This window comes from Nilaparvata lugens, chromosome 6 (assembly GCF_014356525.2).
Source record: "Nilaparvata lugens isolate BPH chromosome 6, ASM1435652v1, whole genome shotgun sequence".
NCBI classification, from domain to species: Eukaryota; Metazoa; Arthropoda; class Insecta; order Hemiptera; family Delphacidae; genus Nilaparvata; species Nilaparvata lugens.
Genome location: NC_052509.1, coordinates 49,484,748 through 49,504,448, shown reverse-complemented (window position 1 = coordinate 49,504,448; position 19,701 = coordinate 49,484,748). Strand labels below are relative to the sequence as shown.

The 19,701-nt window shown below is 36.8% G+C and overlaps 2 protein-coding genes across 3 annotated transcripts in view; one reads left to right on the top strand and one right to left on the bottom strand.

The window, feature by feature from the left end:
- Positions 1 to 7,126, bottom strand: part of LOC111050480 (protein zyg-11 homolog B) — a 37,352-nt gene extending 30,226 nt beyond the window's left edge. For both annotated transcript variants that reach the window (XM_039431046.1, XM_039431045.1), the window contains exons 1-6: positions 6,609 to 7,126; positions 4,711 to 4,905; positions 3,561 to 3,771; positions 2,220 to 2,394; positions 1,357 to 1,514; positions 545 to 685 (exon numbers count right to left, since the gene is read on the bottom strand). In XM_039431046.1, the coding sequence (XP_039286980.1) occupies positions 545 to 685; positions 1,357 to 1,514; positions 2,220 to 2,394; positions 3,561 to 3,771; positions 4,711 to 4,905; positions 6,609 to 6,883 (1,155 nt within the window). In that variant the 5' untranslated portion in view covers positions 6,884 to 7,126. The remainder of the gene's footprint in view (positions 1 to 544; positions 686 to 1,356; positions 1,515 to 2,219; positions 2,395 to 3,560; positions 3,772 to 4,710; positions 4,906 to 6,608) is intronic.
- On the top strand, positions 7,118 to 18,580 carry LOC111050477 (protein lin-7 homolog C-like). The gene is made up of 5 exons (XM_022336812.2): positions 7,118 to 7,496; positions 14,440 to 14,481; positions 15,281 to 15,393; positions 16,589 to 16,834; positions 18,072 to 18,580. Exons 1-5 carry the CDS (start codon positions 7,460 to 7,462, stop codon positions 18,228 to 18,230), a joined length of 597 nt encoding a protein of 198 aa, XP_022192504.1. The 5' UTR covers positions 7,118 to 7,459; the 3' UTR covers positions 18,231 to 18,580.
- The last annotated feature ends 1,121 nt before the right edge of the window (positions 18,581 to 19,701 follow it).

Sequence of the window (19,701 nt, the reverse complement as noted above, 5' to 3'; positions counted from 1 at the left end):
AAGAGAAGGAAGAAAAGGAAAGTTTGTTTGTTTTTAATAGCTTCCTAGAAACTCTTATCAGAGAATAGGAATTGACAAAACGATGAAAGAAAGAGATAGAAGTAAAGTAAAAATAGAAGATAGCCTGGAACCGAAGAGTTCACCGCTACACCGTTACACCAATTGCCGGAGGATAAATTTCTTGAAATCTTCGGCTTCTTTAAACACACCTAATAAGTTTCGAAATAATTTATTTTTAACTGAATTCAATTCACGTGAAAGAACTGCTGGTCCACCATTTTAGAATTTGAGATGAAATGTCAAATTTTCAAATTGCTACAAATCTTGTGAAATACCTATTATATCTATTAAAATATTGAGATTTATTGACTCCATTTTATAATTATGTAAACGAACATATGAGTTCATGTATAGATAATGTCAGGGAATTAATGTTGGACAATCCAGTGTCATTACGTTACCAGTTCAAATGTATAAGTTGGATACTGATAAAAATATTCGCATCAAGTATTGGTCTCTACTTACCTCAAGTACAGGCACATACCTCGATAACGTCAACCCTGGCGTCGTCGAAAGTGGGCGTTAGTCTGAAAAGGTTGTACAGACACTTCTGCACAAATAGGTACCTTGAAGAATATCTTTTCAATGCTAAAAGTATTTGCTCCTCGGTCGCAGTGCCTGCAACCTGAAATTCGATAAACATATATGAAAAATGAATTGAACAGATTATCTATTTCATTCACCCAAGCACAAAGTCGAGGAACAATGATTGGGAAAGAAACAACAGAATTAATCACTATGTTTAATCATTATGTAAATTTGGGAGAGGAATAGCACAAGGTTACCTTATTTTTTCTCTCCCTATCATTTCGATGATGTACTTATTATATGAATCAATAAAGAATAAAATAAGATAAAGACTCCGAAAACTGTTTCTCTCCCAAATTAAGATTAATAGGCCTGTACTCTAAATGATGTTGTGATACCAATACCAAAATAAATTGAGTGAGATAAATAATGGAATTGAATTCACAAATAATTAGATTGAGTAACAGAAATACTGAAATTTAACAAAAGTAGAAACTAGAAAAAGAGGAAAAGCAAAATTTGCCTCAGAATAGAGGGAAATTGGTGGAAATTCGATCATTAGTCACACAAACTAACTAGGGAAATTATTTATCAGAGTTTACAAACTCAAGAAATAAATACTTTCGAAAAAGCAATAACTGAACAGTATGAAAATATAAATGCAATGTTAATTTACTCTCAGGATACTTAAGGACATTGAATAAGTAAATCTATTATATGTTTGTACCCCAACCCCAACTATATAATTTTTCCTAATTAGCTAATTACCTTCAATTGAGGTCTGTAGTCAGGGTGTTTCGGATTCGTGAAGCATTCGTCATAGCAAGCATCCGACTGGACTAGACCAAGAAACCTTAAATGTGGATGATTTTTGATGAAGTTTCTCAATTCTACTCTTGATAACTCATCTTTACCTGAGAATGCACCTGAAAATATACAGAGAATACAATAGTTTACTTAGTATAGCAATACAGAAACTAGAGGATAGAAGAATATATTATTTGGCTCTAAGCTTGATTTAGGATTGAGTTAAGATTGGCTTTAACTATTATTGAGGAAACTGGAAACTGGCCCACGGAGTATTTGGCTCATAGCTTGATTTATGATCAATTTGAACTAGACTTTAAGTGTTATTGAGAAAACGGGCCCAAGGAGTATTTGACTCACAGTTTGATTTAGGATTAAGTTAAACTTGGCTCAAATTGATATCGAGCAAACGGGCCGAAGGAGTATTAATGAGGCTCATAGCTTGAGCCATAGCTTTATTAAATTTAGGAATAGCAAGTAACCCGTGCTCCGCAAGGGTCCAAATAGGAACTTGACAAACTTAATACTTGACCTGCTGAAATCTTGAAGAATATAAAATAGCCCTATAACCATCCTCGGTAAATTGAGAATCTATATGCAAAATTTCAAGTTTATCAGTCCAGTAAATCAGACGTGATGATGCGTCATCCGTGAATCTCCTATCCCGTATGTTTATAAGCCTATTCTTTCCTTTATTACATTACAGATTATGTTAAACTTGGCTTAAACTGCTGTTGAGCATACGGGCCCAAGGAGTACTTGGCTCATAGCTTGAACCATAGCTTTAACTTAGGATTACGTTAAACTTGGAGTATTTGGCTCACCTGAGATATCTAAAGCAGTAATGTAGGGGAATGAGTTTGGTCTGATTATGAACTCGCTCATTTTCGATTCAGTCGACGACAGGAATTCATCGAGGGGCTGAGAGTCCTTCACTTCGGACATGTCCAGACTCCTCAGCTCGGTGAGATCTAGTAGGATATCTTCTCTCGAAGAAACCTGCAAAACAATTCAGTAGTAAAAAGTGCATCACCTCAAATTGTGGATGTTCTCAATCCACGAGACACTCAAATAGGGTGAGTATGAGTAAAAACCTACTTTTATCAAGTTATTAAGACTAGTAGGTGTGAAGTTGATAAGTTCGGACAAAAGCACACATTCTACAGACGAGTACTGCAATGAATTCAAAATTTGGTTCCTAGAAACATTGACTAAGCTTTTCTAGCTATACATTAATGTATTTCTTGAAATATGCTACATAAATATAGATACATGACAGGATTGGATGAATCTATGACTCCAAGAGATAGGGCGATCTCCAGCCGGGTTTGGGGCCGTGTGGAGCCTCTTTGAGAAAACATAAAAACTCATCAGCCTTTCCTTTCTATTCCCAATTCATCATACTTTCAAATTACACAACATAGGATATCGTTAACATACACTTACAGAAGACACCTGGGTGATATCTACACGACGGTAACTTGAGTTGCTCTCTCAAAACATACAAAGTTGAATAGTGTTGTTCATAATAAGTTCAATAAGGTGATAGCAACACGACTAGCAAGATAGGTAGATCTTATGGAGTGTGCAGTCTAATTCGCGATTAAATACTCAAGCTGTAGATTTTAATGAAGATTCTTATTCGCTTCTAAATTTCCATTCCTTTGCCTTTGTACTCCCGAATAGAATTCGATCTTATTGGTATTGTTTGTCTAAAGGTCCAACTCCTAAGCGACGACTCTAGCCGCGCTGTATTTAACAGCTTTATTGAGTTAGTGTTTTGTTATTAAATAGAACGACTAACAGTCAAAGTTCTTCAATAAATGAATCTTTTCGTTTATTGTGACAACGAGTTCACAACTGCACAACCAGGAAGATGGCGGACCTGCCGAAAGAGCTCGTTGTCACAGTAAGAATATATTCATTTATTGAAGAAGTTTTTAACAACAAAAAAGTTATGTAATAGTAAGCAGTTCTTGATGGAAAACAACATTGATGAATTACTGTATTGTAGTCTATATAATATGTCAAATAAAAGCGTTAAGAGTCGTACTTATTCTAACTAAACGAAATCACCTGGTTCAGTTAATGGAGTGGCAGAAACATACTCGTATTAAATGAAACGCATGTACCCTAAATGAAGTACAATTGAAATGTTCAAATACCTTAAGATTGTACATAGCCAAGTTTTTCAGTCGATGTCGGCATTTTCTCAACGAAGAGATGTCATCAACTCGTGTCAACGAGATGTTCAAGTTTTCAAGCAGTGGTAGATCTTCGACGACTATCTCGAGGCCGTGACGATTGAACTCGGTGTCACTCACGTCAAGCGACTGCAAGGCATGTAGTTTAGAAAGTGCTACAACTACACAATACCTGAAACAAACAATTTTTTCATTTTTCATTCCATCATGTCACATAATTGAAGAAATTTTTTTCTCATTCATGAGTTGTTCATGAACATAGGCGTAAATATTGTGATTTACACATGTAAATCATTACACGATTCGTGAATAATTCATACGGGTTCAATTATTTATAATATTATTAATCATTGATTTCAAACCCTTAGTGTTTCACCTGTATACATGCACCAATCATTCTCTAATTGAGAAATAGTAATGATATTTTTCACCACTTTGAGGGGAATTAAAGGATCATGATTTCTTATTTAAACTAACACATTTTTTTCGACACAAACCCGTGATCCTGTAATAATTCAAAATATTGGAATTGCCAATAACGTTCATTTTACATTAATAAGAATAGAAAGGCTCCACACCAAAATATTTTCCACATAACCTGTCTAAAAACAGACAAACAACAAATATTTTACGAGAACATTACTGTGCATTGATTTAATAGTCGCATGCTTATGTGTATTTTTGACTGTTGAGTGACTCAAAGTTTCAACTCCAGAATTGAACGGCGTTCAAGTTGGGTACAAGTATTTTATTGTGAAGGTATACTGATCTGATGAGTTATAACAACTGAAATATTGGGTTTGTTGCTTACTTGTTATGTCATTTCCATAGTCAAGTGATTAGGGCTCTTTGTCATAATTTACTCCCTTTACTAAATTTTTGAGTTGTCACTTCTTTGTAAGATTATTCTTTTTTACTTAATTTGAATTCATATTGGTGTTACATTACTGTTGAATAAGCTATATCTACTGGTGAATTGATACTTTCTTTGTGCCATACTGATAGTAACTACCTTTGACCATTCAATACGAATTTTACAATCAAATTCAGATAAGGTTTACATTAATGCTGAAATTAAGCTGTTTATTGGTGAGTTGTTAGTATTGCTTACTTTGATCCTTCCGTGAATGTACTGCGAGCAACATTCAAAGAACGAAGATTTTGCAGTGTCCACTCTCCCAAGCAGCCAATCAAATCGTTCACAGTTACTTTCAAGCCACACGCCTCCAAGTCTGTGATCTTATGCCCTCTCAGCATTCTCAGTCCTTTGGTGGTCAAACGGCTCGCGTCTGGCATTACAACCCGTCTGTCAACAAATAATATATAGAGTTAATCGTTTGAATAAATTGGAAATTTGAGACAAACTAAAACATACAATATCTTAGTTATTCAACTTATTGGGTAAATCATTTAAATAAATTGGAAATTTAAGACAATCTAAAACAAAACGTACATTTTTAGAGAAATACAATATTCAAGTTACATTTTTTTTTATAGAAATGACAGATATGCTATCTATTTTAAATTAAATAATAATGTGAAACTTGAATAATAAGATACCGTGTAATCTACCACAGATGCTGTTCGCAGCTTGGTTGAAACCATGCTGAGAGCAATGGAGGTTCATCACTCTGTGCGACCTGAAAAAGGCTTTTGATTGTGTCTCTCACTGCATATTGCTGGAAACTTGAGAGATATGGAGTCTGTGATGTGGCCCTCAGTACACTGAAGAATTACTTGGATTGTCGGAAGCAGGTGGTGTCCATTGGTGGTGCTGTGTCTGATGCTCAGTATGTGTGCTGCGGCGTGCCTCAGGGTTCCATCCTCGGGCCTCTCCTTTTCCTGATTTTTATCAACGACCTCAGGCTGGAAGGGAATGCCCTCCTTTTTGCAGACGACACAACTCTGGTTGCCAGGAAAAGTAATGTTAATGCAGCAATCCAGGAGTCTGCCCAGCTGTTGAAGGCTGCCAGTGCTTGGTTTCAAGTGAACATCCTGTCAATGAATGAGAGGAAGACTCTTCAGCGGAATCCACCAACCTTTGGGGATTGTAATGTGTAGCTGCTTGGGTTCATGCCTCACTAACATGGGAGCCACATATTGACATGATGTAATAGACTGTTAAGAGTAACCTTTCTAATGCGTATGCTGAGAAGTCATGTTTCCCAGGAGTACCTTGTAACAGCATACCACGGCCTCTTCCACAGCCATATCAGCTATGGTATTGTGTTGTGGGGTCATGCAGGTAGCTGCAGAAGGATATTGCTCCTGCAGAAAAAGTTTCTCCGGATCATCACTGCTTCTCATCGCCTTGAACATTGTGCGCCGATCTTCAGGAGACTCAAGATCATGACGGTCTGTTTAGCTCCCTGTCACTGTTGAGAAGAGGACAGCACACCTATCTTCAAAGAGGACAGGTGCACGATCACAACACAAGACAGCGGGCTGACATTGATCTACCTCATGCAAGACTCACACGGTCACAAAGTAGTTTCCCTGTCAGTGCACTAAAAATATTCAACAGGATGCCAGTGAGTCTCCGTGTGCAAGAAGTAAAGATATTTGAGAAAGTGCTTCGGGCAAAGCTTGTGAACCTGCCGCTTTATTCCCTGAATGAGGAGGCAATACAGAGTTCATTAAGTTCACTTCAACTGCCACCCATCTCAATGTTGTGTTTCAAAGTTTTACTTAGTGACGCATTCTATCCAGCAAGAGCTGGTCATGGATAGAGAAAAATAAATTACTGAATTCCCTATTTTGAGATTTACAACTGAAATTTTGCAATATAAGGAGATTATTAGATTAAAAATCAATACTGAATGCCTCAGCAAAAAGCACACGGTTACTGAATACAAACTATAGTAGGCCTACTTCAAATAATAGCATTCAATAAAATAAACATTATCATACTTGCCACACTGATAATAAATGAAAACCCCATTAACTTAACAAAACTTAAATTACGGTATAAGAAGTTAATAACGAATGATAATAAAAAAATACATTTACCTGAGGTTTGTTGTCCCAACATCAAATAATGTCATCTCAAAGTCTGTCAACTTTCCTTTTGTACACAGACTAGTGAGTAGGTGCTCAGATATTTCTGTATGAAAATATACATCCTTATCTTTGAAGAAAATCTTCAGACCTTTTTGTGCATCAAGATGTTTACTTGATGAATGAGTTCCATATTCAATTTCAGATAAATCTCTAAATAAATTTATTAAATGATCACATATGAAATCTACGCACACGTCTTGAAGAGAACTAGGAGAGTCGTACATTTTACTTAAATATCTAAAACTTACAATTATTATCACAGAATAAAAGACTAAGTAAAGAGAATTTTTAGTTAAAGCTTATTTGAATCAACTATTTCGTTTTCATGATGAAAAAGTGTTGTATTTGTACTAATTACTACAAATTCTAGCACTTGCAGTTTATGAGGTTTCCTTCACTCATCTTTACTTTATCTATCAAACACCATCAGCTGTTCAGTCCACAGCTGTTATATTTTCGTCTACACAAAACTAATTAAAATTTTTTTGGAGGAATTTATTTTACTGCATGAATCCAAAACTATTACAAAAATTCAAAAATAATAATAATACTAGAATGCTTAATTCAAACGCGTTGAAATTGTAGAGTATTTTTTACTTTTTCTATGGTGGAATCAAAAACCTTGAGATTCAGCTGATGAGCGATGAGGGCTTGTCCTACAGCTGATATTTTATTGAATATTGACATTTTTCTTGACTTGAATACAAATTCTAACCTATCAAATTAATTTACTTTTTGATTTTTGAAAAAGCGTTTAAAATAAATCCTTATTTTATCTTGTACATTTTACAAAACTTCAAATGGCTGCCGTTGGTGAACCATTAACTTTGGCCAGAGGTTAGTAATTTTTATTATTGTGGTTGTATATTAATTATTTTCAATATCAATACAACTAAAAATTAAACTTTAATAATCTATTTTCAATTTCATTTCCTCTTAATAGCAGTCTCTCCTATAAATTTGAATATCAAATACTGTTGGTTGGTTTTTGCTTTTTAAAATATTTTGAGTTTTTGAGGTGACAAACATAACCTAGCCTATAAAGCTTTAGGTCGAAAACCATGACTCCAATTTCTAAAAGTAGTCATCAAGTGCCACCTTAAAATTATATTCAAGAGTATTTACAATACTCTGGTTAGTCATGCGACTTGTGCAGGGAATCCGACTGCTATGATGTGGCATCCTGTGCTCCCAATTAAAAATGTTGCTAAACTGTGCTTTTAGAGTCGAATATGACAATCTTCTATATGAAATCTTGCTTGACTGTGGCACATCAACCTCCAACTTAGAAAATCATTTGCACTTTGAAAGAAATAAACTTTACTCAAGTCCCATACCTCCCATAGGTCAACTGTTGTTTTAGTATTCTTTATTTTTTTCGAAGGAACGGATTCAAGGATCCAAAGGTTCAAAGAACCCCACACGTCAACCGAAGCTTATTGTGTTCCCAAGTAAGTAAGGCAAACCAATACCAGTGTTCTTTACAAGAACCAGGAGTTTTTCCCTAAACTAACATCCCATTCATCACCTGGTTGCTTGTCGCAATCTAGTGTGATATGCTTGGCAGTCTCTTCAGACTGATTAGTCCATAGTTCGTGACATACGTGAGTTCCACCCCTGGCCTTCTTTGAAGGTCCTTCCGCTGAGGAAAGGGTGGCCATGTTGCCTCTAGGGCGCCCGGCCAACCCTGACTCAGCCTCTTGACCCACATTTGTGCCTGAAGTTTCACCCATCTCTGGTCTCTTGGGATTTTTCTTTTTACCCCTCCAAAACTTCGCAGGGTCGAAAGCCTCACCTCTCCCTGAATGGCCGCCCTTCTTCGAGCAGTGGCGAGGCTTGGTCTCTCCACCCACAAACTCGTGATCTACGTGAGTTCCAATCCTGGCCTTTTCGTAGGTCCTTCCGCTGAGAGAGGGGACGCAAAACTGCCTCTAGGGTGCCCGGCGCCCAACCACCCTCGACTCAGCCTCTTGACCCACATTTCTGCCTGGAGTTTCACCCAATTCTGGCCTCTTGGGTTTTTCTTTTTGCCCCTCCAAAACTCTGCAGGGTCAAAAGCCTCACCTCTCCCAAGAAGTTTTGCCTGAATGGCCGCCCTTCATTGAGCAGTGGTGAGTTTTGGCCTCTCCACCCACAAACTCGTGACCTACGTGAATTTCACTCGTGGCTTTTTTGTAGGTCCTTCCGCTGAAGGAGGGTCGCCAAATTGCCTCTAGGGCACCTGGTCACCCTCGACTCAGCCTCTTGACCTACATTTGTGCCTGGAGTTTCACCTATCTCTGGTCTCTTGGGTTTTTCTTTTTGCCCTTCCGAAACTGCCCTGATGGGGCAGAATCCCGTGGGTTTGAAGGCAAGGCAACTTCTGGAGTTGCCTTGGGGTCCCTTTTAGTCGCCTCCCACGACAAACAGGGATACTGTGGGTGAATTCTGGTTTTCAACACATTATTGAGTACGATGTTCGACTCAAAGCTTCCCCAACCCACAGGGGGCTGTTGTTGTTTTAGTAAATCGATTGGCTGAGCGGATTTGTTCAGTGTTTGAGGATGATGAGTACCCCGCACTGAACTTGTATGATTTGAGCAGAGTTTTCTACTGTGTTGACTATTACTTACTGATGGAGAAGCTTCGTTATTATGGGGTTGTTGACTCAGCTCTAAACATCTTCAAGTCATACCAGACTGGGAGGACGCAGGAGGAGTCATTGAGAGGAGCTGCTTCCTGTACGCTCTCTTTTAATTTTAAGGAACCTCGGGGATCAATACTGGGGCTGAACCTGTCCATCGTGATGATTAAAAACCTGGAAGACAATGGCTCAACTTAAATCTCTTTGATGACAATACATCATTGTTGTCATCTGGCATTGACCTTCTGTGGGTGTTGGAGATGTCGCAAAAGCATCAGCGCTTTTCAACCTCATGGTTCCAGATGAATCGTTCTCACCTTATTTTGAGCAAGAAACGAAGCATCATCTGCAGTTTGTCGCTAAGCCTGCCTCATGATTAGGAACCTGTAAAGCTGCTAGACTTTGTCTTCGATTCAAAACTCAGCAGAGCTAGCAACATCCAGCAAGTGACCTAGAGAGTAATAATAATAATAATTTCTCTGGTCGAGTGACGTACAACACGACCAGAAGAGTTTGTTCAAAATATAGACATGATTACATAAAGCATTTAAGCTACAATTATTTACAAAGTATCAATACAATTGGTTGATTATTTACTGACCTAAGAAAATGTGGCCCCCACTATATATGAATATGTGTCGGGATGCCACTAATCTTGCTTTTGTTTTAGATATTATGCCAAGGTAAAAAATTCTAATAAAGATACATCTTGCGAGTCATTGGAAGTTCATGAAAACCACATTTATATACTCACATTAAAAAAAATGATAACCTATGATATAGCAATTTTAGATAAATTTAACATTTTTCACTTCTTGTGTAGTTGAGAAGTTGATATTGTGGTAATTATTATTCATATTAAATAAAAATGCTAAGAAATTGTCAAAAACCACAGATTTATTGATACTTAGAAAGACCGGTTTTGGTTGCTACACCATTGTCAATCTCTGATAAACTAAAACTAAATACAAGAGCAGCAGAATTTATACTAGTAGGCAAGTATTGCTATTGGTCAAGGGCATGAGCCCCTGTCATTGGCCCAGCTAGACAGTGTCCTCCCACTTTGTTATCAAACATTTTGTTATCATGTCTGTTTTTTAAGCCGCCATTTTGTGACACCGTTAAGTGGGAGGAGACTGTCTAGCTGGGCCAATGGTAGGGGCTCATGCCCTTGACCAATAGCAGTACTTGCCTACTAGTATAAATTCTGCTGCTCTTGTATTTAGTTTTAGTTTATCAGAGATTGACAATGGTGTAACAACCGAAACCGGTATTTCTAAGTATCAATAAATCTGTGGTTTTTGACAATTTCTTAGTATTTTTATTTAATAAATTTAACATACAAAACATTTATAATATTTATGGGGAAAAAACTATTAACATTAAGAAAATAAGAATGAAACAGTATGGAAAATTTTCATAGAACTAATTGTTCTCCATGATTGATTCTATTATCCAGGAGCCACTTTTTTGTTTTCGATTTGAATGAATTGATTGGAACGGTTTCTTTAATAGCTATTGGCAGTTTATTGAAAATCTTTGGTCCTAAATATGTGGCTGAACTCTGAGCGGCTGATGTTGTCATCCTGGGAATTGCCAAGTCCATGTTCCTTTTGCGTGTTCCTTGCGGGTGATTCAAATAATTTATAAAGAATTGTGGATTCTTTTTGGTGAATGTTAGAAGTCTGTGAATGTAAATCTGTCTGATGCTGAGCTCCGAGTATAGTAGGTAGTACTGAAGGGAAGATCTACTCTTCCCTTCAGTACTACTATACTGTGTCCTATTATCCTCAAAATTATTAGCTTCTGAGCCTTGAAGAGAGGATCAACGTGGCAGAATTTGATGAATTTGTAAATTAATTTTCTGAATTTAGCCGTTTGATGTAAAATGTGTTTATCCCAGCGAAGTAATTCATCTATTTTGACTCCTAAATATGTTATATTGTTTGTGTGCTCTACTGAAGGACAATTACAATTCATACTATCCAATTCGCAATGACGTAGTTTGATTGTCTGCTTAGAAGGTTTCTTGAAATCTGTCATAGAGAAAGTAATAAATTTTGTTTTTGAGGCATTAATCGTCAGACTTTTATTGAAGAGCCAGGAGGTAACTTTTCTCATTCCAAGTTCAGCTGACCTGAAGACGTCATCCCAGCTGGTTCCCCAGAATAATCGGTCATCGGCATCAATGTCATCGGCGAAGGCGATAATCTTGCCACCGACATCCATAGAGCACAGCTCGTTGGCAAAGATGAGGTGGAGTATTGGTCCAAGAACGGTTCCTTGCGGTACTTCGAAGCTAACTGGAAGGCCATCTCCTGCACTTAGGTTTCTCCCAATCCTGACACTCTGCCTACGATTTTCCAGATATGACTTGAACCATTCTGAGATAACACCTCTTAAACCTATAGCCTGAAGCTTTTCCAGTAAGATGCCATGAGATACTGTAGCAAACGCCTTTGCTATCCAAATCGTTAATTACGGACCTTGTCAACTCAAATATAGCATCATCGATGCATCTGTTTTGTCGGAAGCCATACTGATTGGGTGACAACAGGTTTTTTGATTCAAGATAAATTAACCAATCGCTTTTTTACAAGTTTCTCAAGGATCTTTGAAATATTACTGACTAATGCTATTGGCCTATAGTTGTTGAGTTCAGATCTATCGCCACCTTTATGTAAGGGTCTTATACAAATTCATTGAATTTGGAAAGACGCCACTTGAAAGACTCTTATTGAAAACATCCGCTAGTGGTATTGCAATGTGCTCTTTTACTGCTTTCAGAGTTCTGTTGTCAATTTCGTCAAACCCTGGGTCACTATCATTTTGAAGAGTATTGATAGTGTCCAGTACTTCCTGTTCTGTAACTGGTTGAAAATACATTGAAAATGGCGAGTTTATAGTTGGTCTATATTCGTTTTCTATAACGTGGAGTGACTTTTCAAGTGTATTTGCAACATTATTGGCTAGATTCGCTCCAATGTTTGCAAAATGCTCATTAGTCTTCTCAAGAATGATTCCGGGATCATTTTCGATTTACAGGATGTTGTTGTTAATAATGATCTTACTTAATGTACCCTCTTTCCTTTTCACTGCATCTGTTGCCTCCCTTATCAGTTGCCAGGTTTTTCTTAAATTGTCCTGTACTCCATTTAGTTTTGTTCTATAATATTCTTCCTTTGTGTTTTTAATTAATGTTGCTAGAGTGTTGCGATATTGTCTATAGTATTGTGCTAATTCGAAGTCGTCAGGACGCATCTTCCTCCTTCTGTTGAGCAGATCCCTTCTCCTTATAGCTGAGACTAGTCCTCTTGTGATCCATGGTTTGATAGGTTTAAGACGTTTACGTTGATGGTAGTAGTTGGTATCATCTTCTATGTGTTTTTTGAGGATGGTGATAAAATTTTCGTAGGAAATGTTGGTGTCTTGAGCGTTGATGACGCCTTCCCAGTTCTCTGTAGAAAGTTGCTGTATTATTCTAATAAAATCTATGGATTTTCGAAGTGTATTGCTGTCGTTGCTGCTAACATCAGTAGAAGTACTTTCTTTCAATCCCAGGATTATGCTGAAGTGGTCTGTGATGCTGAATTCATAAATTATACTTGCTTCTCGAAATTGATCATAATATGGTCTATACAGGAAGCTATCTCTTGTAGCATCTTTGATACAATGTTTAAGACCATATTCACAACAAAAGTTCTGATAATCCTGTAGTTGTTGATGTGGGTGACGAAGCTGTGTGTTTATATTCATATCTCCAACACATATGACTTGATTACGTTGCAGTTATCCAGAACTTGTCTTATATCACATAAAAAAGAGTTTTTCGAATCTGTTTCCTGTTGCTTGAACTAAAGGAACATGTGACGGATGCATATCTGGTCATGGTGTATCTAGCACTTTTCGACTGCCATATTATCTCTTGTGGTCTACTTATGTGCGGTCATCCAGCCAAGGTCGTGGACATATGAAGCTGCAAACACGGGCTGCTAGGATTATAACTGCAAAGAAACATCATGCACATCGCAAGCCCATTTTTGTGAGAGTTGGTATTCTAACAGTGGTCAAACACTCCCCTATTCTTTGCTTTATGTTTATCAAGAATAATCAATAAAATTTGCTAACTTGGACTGATGTACATCACCACAACATAGTGAGCTATTTCACATCCCCAGCGTGCACCTTCTGAGATTGCGGGTATGCTACAGAAGTTCAACACCAAGCTACTTCAGCAGGTTGCCTGCAGGAGTGAGATTTCGAGATAGTTGTGAACAGTTTTTTGAGAGCCTGGGCTTATTATGATGTCCAGGAATTTTTAAATTATAACCTGCCTCAAATGCCATCTGTCTAAATTACCAGTTAGACAAAAAAGGTCTTGCCCTAAGTTGTTAACTAAGTGAGAGTTAAATTGATCACGGCCATCTTGATCAATCATTGTTTTTTGTTATTTGGTTTTTAATTGTGACTTGTAGCCATCGATCCAGTGTGGTTAATGGATAAAGAATAAGGTATAAGGTACAGGTGGTGTCTGTGGGAGGGGCTTGTTCATGTTTATTCCATGTGAATTTTGGTGTACCTTAGGGTTCAATACTTGGGCATGTTCATATATGTCCCTGACAAAAGCAGCTCAGTTCTCCTGTATTCAGCTCCTGATACATCACTGCTGACCTTGGAGAAGTCAGCGAAGCATCTGCAGTATTCATACTCATGATCTAAGGTCAATCGCATGCAGCTAAATAAGAAAAAGACTGATGAAGTATTTTGAGTTTGTTGCAAAGCATACTGATGATCAAGACCCTATGAAGCCACATTCAGAAGGTAACCTGTCCCAAATCTGTTTCTTGTTGCTGGAGTTAACGGGACATTTGTGATGGAGGCTCATATGATCATGGTGTATTATACTCTCTCCCTGTCTCTTATAATCTTTTCCCTGTTTTCTTTTATGCCAAATACATTTTGAATGTAATAAGTTCATCATAGGTACTTAAGTATAACTATAAGTCATAATTAAGTTAGCCAAATGACTGTACCCAGCCTTTTAAATGCAACAAAAAGTTAAAACCTTATTCAGCTAGGAAAAAAGATTCATTCAACTTGGGAATTATTATTCCACAATTCTAAAACACCCTATCAATGTGCATCTTATTGTTTCAGATGTTAGCAGAGCAATTGAACTCTTGGAAAAACTTCAAAAAAGTAAGTACCTACTGAACAATTCACAATGTTTATGCCAACAATAATAGCTTTTCCTGTGTTGAGTATTGTAATACAATGAAATGTAGATGATAATTGTTCATTATTCTTAAATCGAATTTGTACGAGTATTTAGGAATGATTGAATCACGAAAGAATGTTACCTATTAGAAAGTGAACTATTGTATTTGAAGTGGTATCACAGATATTGATCATTTTGAAAAATCTTCAGATTGCATGTTAAAGCTTCTATTGAACAAGTAGCCTTCACTAATAATATAAATAATATCGAGTGACCTGGCTTGCTCAGGTCTGATGTCAGAGTTTTCAAGTCGCCCCTGATCAATTTCAGGGCCTCTGACATGACCTAACGACTGTTTTTTAGGCAGCCGGGACTGACGACTTGACGTGTCCATCGGGAGTGCACGGGAGTGACCCGAGAAAAATATCTTGCTCGGGCCGGGATTTGAACCCGGGCCTCTGAGTTATAAAGCCAGCATCTAATCCACTCGACTACGGTACGGTCACTCCTAAAAATTAGTCTTTACTAAAAACTTGACAATTGGAAAATTATAAAGGAAAAAATTGATAAAAGCATTAAATAAAAGACACAAGATCCAACCAATTCTAAGAATTACGGATCTATTGAAAACTTTTGAAATATTTAAACCTTTTGGTACTATGTGCAAAATTTTCAACTTGGAGAATTCTGAACTTTCGTTGATCCATTTGTTTCCCACAGTATAATTCACATGTAAATAATATATAATCATTACTCTATATAATATTGTATTGATTTCAGGTGGTGAAGTCCCCGTTACAAAATTAGCAGCACTTCAGAAAGTGTTGCAGAGCGACTTTTTAAACTCAGTACGTGAGGTTTACGAGCATGTCTATGAAACAGTAGATGTCCAGGTGAGATTAAATCTAGATGCTTGTTCTTCAATATCATTGCTTATTGCAATATCATTGTTTCAAAATTAGCAAGATTGGAGTTTTTAATAAAGAAATCACTTGATAAGGAAGAACACTAAGATTTAGTCGAACATTACTGCGGTACAACTAGTTCATCTCATTACTACATCTAAAAACTGTGTCTTGAAATCACTGACATGAAACAGTATAGTGATATTTAAAAGAATCATCACACATATCTTCAATGCAAAAGATGACAGATGATTTTTTTCAAATACTGTAGCCCACTTCAGTTTGACCCCAATCATTTTTAGTAGATCGCATGCATTAAATCAATCATGTAGCATACAAGTTGATCATTTCATTACCATGTTCAAACATAGAGTTGATGTGTACATCATCAGCCGAAAAAAATGAATGAAATAATAGACCTACCAACATTAACATCGTGCGGTGAGCACCAATGTAGTGTGGACGTAAATACATTCTATCTGCCTATACCAAATAATTTTTTCAAACACAACAGTTTTGATTCCAAATATTTTAGTAAAATGTATGAATTCTAAAATGTGTAAATATGAGGTTTGTAAGATGTCAATATCAACTTGTAGCTTCGTTTTTGCCACTAATACGATTTGCTTCTTCTTTTTCTTCATCTTCTAACTCTTCTTTTACTTCCTCGGCATCTTCTCCTTCTTTCTCTTCCTCATCTACTTTTTCTTCATTTTCTTCTCTTTCTTGTCCTTCCTCTTCTTCTACGTATTCTTCCTCTACTTCTACTACCACTTCTCCTTTTCTTCTTATTCTACTCCCTCTTTTCTTCTTCTACTTTTTCTTCCTCCTCTATTTCTACGTCTTCCTCTTCTTCTTCCACTTATCCTTCCTCTTCTACCTCTTCTTCCACTCCCTCTTCTTTTCCTCCTTCCTCTACGTCTTCTTTTTCTTCTTCCACTTCCTCTTCTTATTTCCTCATCTACTTCTTCTTCACCTTCTTTTCTACTTCTTCCTCTTTTTCTTCGTAATTACTTCTTCCTTTTCCACTTCCTCTTTTTTTCTTCGTGTTTTATTCCTTCCTTTTCTTTCTCCTCTGCTTCTTTTTCTTCTTCTTCTTCTTCTTCTCGTCTTCCTCTTCTTATTTTTTTTCAAGGTGCTCAGGCCTGTTAATAGTAATAGCAGTGATGTGTGTGATTTGCAGGGCGCGCAGGACGTGCGTGCTTCGGCGACGGCGAAGGCGACAGTGGCGGCGTTTGCGGCGAGCGAAGGGCACGCGCACCCGCGTGTCGTCGAACTGCCCAAGACGGAGGAGGGATTGGGTTTCAACGTGATGGGCGGCAAGGAGCAGAACTCGCCCATCTACATTTCGCGCATCATACCCGGTGGAGTCGCCGACCGGCACGGCGGACTCAAGCGCGGCGATCAACTCTTGTCCGTCAACGGAGTGGTCAGTACAGTACCGTACAAACCAAAAATACTTTCTCTTTTTATTTCACGGGCCTCACTATGGAAATCTGCAAATCCTCTTCATTCAAAAATTTTAATCATCAACTCGTTAGAAATTTCAATAAAATATGTTGTGACATCTCCTTTCATCCTTTTCAATAAACCAATCAATAATTTTATTCAAATCAACACAAGATACACAGTAGTTTGAGATACATACTCTCTGTCAACTGGTCAGCCCGAGTTGAAAGCAGAGAAAGATCGAGAGAAAATACTATGTTACTTTGAGTTATTAATTTCATGTGTCATTGTATGCAATCCAATCGATAACTGATTAATTATGAATTATTTTATAGTCTAATTTTTACAGTCATATTGGAGTATTAAGGAGATTTCTTTTCCTTTCATATTATCCTTGAAATGCAAAATTTCAAATACCTTTCATATACATCGACGACGCGTAATTCATAAAGGAACATTTCTGTCAAGTTTTATGGAAATCTATTGTCGCGTTTCGCCAAATTGCGGAACAAATATACATACATAAAAATAAAGAGAAATGCAAAACCGTTGACTTAAATCTCAGAACTCACTTCGCTCGATCATTAAAATTTAAATTTCAGTTCTAGATCAAACTCAAGAAAATTTCTGGAATTTGACAGGACTAATGTATGTTACGCTGTAGGGTGAATGTGGTGGTGGGGGGTTAGGGGGCTCGCTCTTTCTGAAGACATCAGTTAGTTTTTCTGGTTGTGATATTTATTTGAGCTGAAAATTTTGTAGATGAGTGAGCGAGCCCAAATTTTATAGAACGGCTAGTAGAGTCGGAGCCGCGCGCACAGACTAATGACCCTATCTAATCTCTGTTTTATTTTAGTTTTCCTATTGGAAAATCTTTTTTGTTTTTTCTCTCTCAAAAATCACTCTTGTCTTTTTTCAGTGATATGAAATAGTTTTTTCTTATCATCAACTTGATTTTGTATTGTGTTATTTTTTTAGTTTTTATTTTGAATCGGACTTTTTGCGACTCCCACCAGCGGTCAAAGACTTTTCTTATGCTGATTATGATTTTTTAGTTTTTTAGTTCTGGGTGGTTAATTTTATTTTCTTGTAATAAGTGTTTGATTTATGAAACTTTGATTTGTTACGTTGTTAAATTTTGGCAATAAAGAATTGAATCTATTGAGCCCATCTATTTTGTTAATTCAATTCTAAAAGATGTCCGTTGTCTGTTTCAGTCGGTTGAAGGTGAAAACCACGAAAAGGCCGTGGAATTGCTGAAACAAGCACAAGGCTCAGTGAAGCTCGTGGTCCGCTACACGCCCAAAGTCCTCGAAGAAATGGAAATGCGATTCGATAAGCAACGTGCAGCTCGCAGGCGACAACACAACTACTAAGTTCCAAGTCCCGTCACTCCTTTCATGTTCCAAGTCCTTGCATCAAGTCCCGCCACCAATTTCCAAGTTTTAAGTCCTTTTACTAACTCCCATCTCCCATTTCATGTTCCAAGTCCTTTCTAAGTTCTTGAATCAAGTCCCGTCATCTCTACCCAAGTTTCAAGTCGTTTCTAAGATCTTGGAACAATTCTCATCACCCTTGAATGTATTTTAATCTTATCAGACCAGTATTAATTATTATAATCGGTATATCTATGCAATTATATTAGCTTGCATCATCTGGATTGAGTGTTGCACATAATAATTATATGTACTCTACAATGTTATGATCAATAAAATTATTGAACAAATTCCCGGGTTTTTTTAGATGTGTAATGAGATTTTGATACAATATAACCATTGTATACAAGTTAAAAACTTTTAATTTTTTAACGAAGAAAGAAACCGAAATTGAAATAATTTCCAGTAAAAATAATATTCTATTCATAAAAAGAGCGGTCATGTAGCTTGGGCTGCTTACATATAAAGTGAACAAGTGATAGCAGCGCAATGTAAACTTGAGTTGCTCTTTCACAAATTTGAATTTTGTTGTCTTGGTGAGGCAAAGGCAACACGATTAGCTAGTTATAATATAGTTTTCCTCCACCTCCTGTCTAAAGTACTTACTTTACTCCCTGAAACATAATACTAGTGTCACTTTTTTGCTCTCGGTACTAAAAAACAGAAAAACTCCCTAGGGAGTAAAAGTGACTCCATTTAAATAACAAAGCATCTCTACTTTAAAAACTTACATTGTAATAGGTTAGAAGGTCTAAGCTCAGATGAGGAAGCATATAGAGTAGTCATTAAACCAACTAAATTCAATACCTCAACCAGACATTTGATCAATATATGAAATTTACGTTTGTATGCTAAAATTATTACAAACTTCATATCACTATACTAAAAAAATGTAATTTTTTTATTCCATGTTATTCAAAATACCAGCCAACAAATATTCCTTATTAAATAATCAATTTTGTAATGGGAACTTCATAGCTGTAGTTGTGGCGGCCATTGTTGTTACGACTTTTGCCGACAGATAGCGCTGTCGGCGGAGAACTGTGATTACAAGCCAGCTGTTTCTGTTTACTTTTTAGATTATGTTGCAACACATTGTTTGGTCACGTACGTTTTTAAAAATATTTTATTTGAAGTTTTTATAAAAATGTAGGTGGAGGAAAAATGTTGTGTATATCATGAGTGAAAAATGTTGTGTATATCATGAGTGAAAAATGTTTTTCCTCCCTCAGGAAAATTGTTGCCTTCGGCTCCAAACTTTTTCCCTCAGGGAGAAAAAACAGTACTTTTCACTCTAGATATACAAATAACTATTTTCATTGCATTGTTATCACCAGTCGCTTTCTATAATATTATACATAGCCTTGTTTTTCAGGATAATGAGAAATCAGTAATATTTTCTAGCAAAACA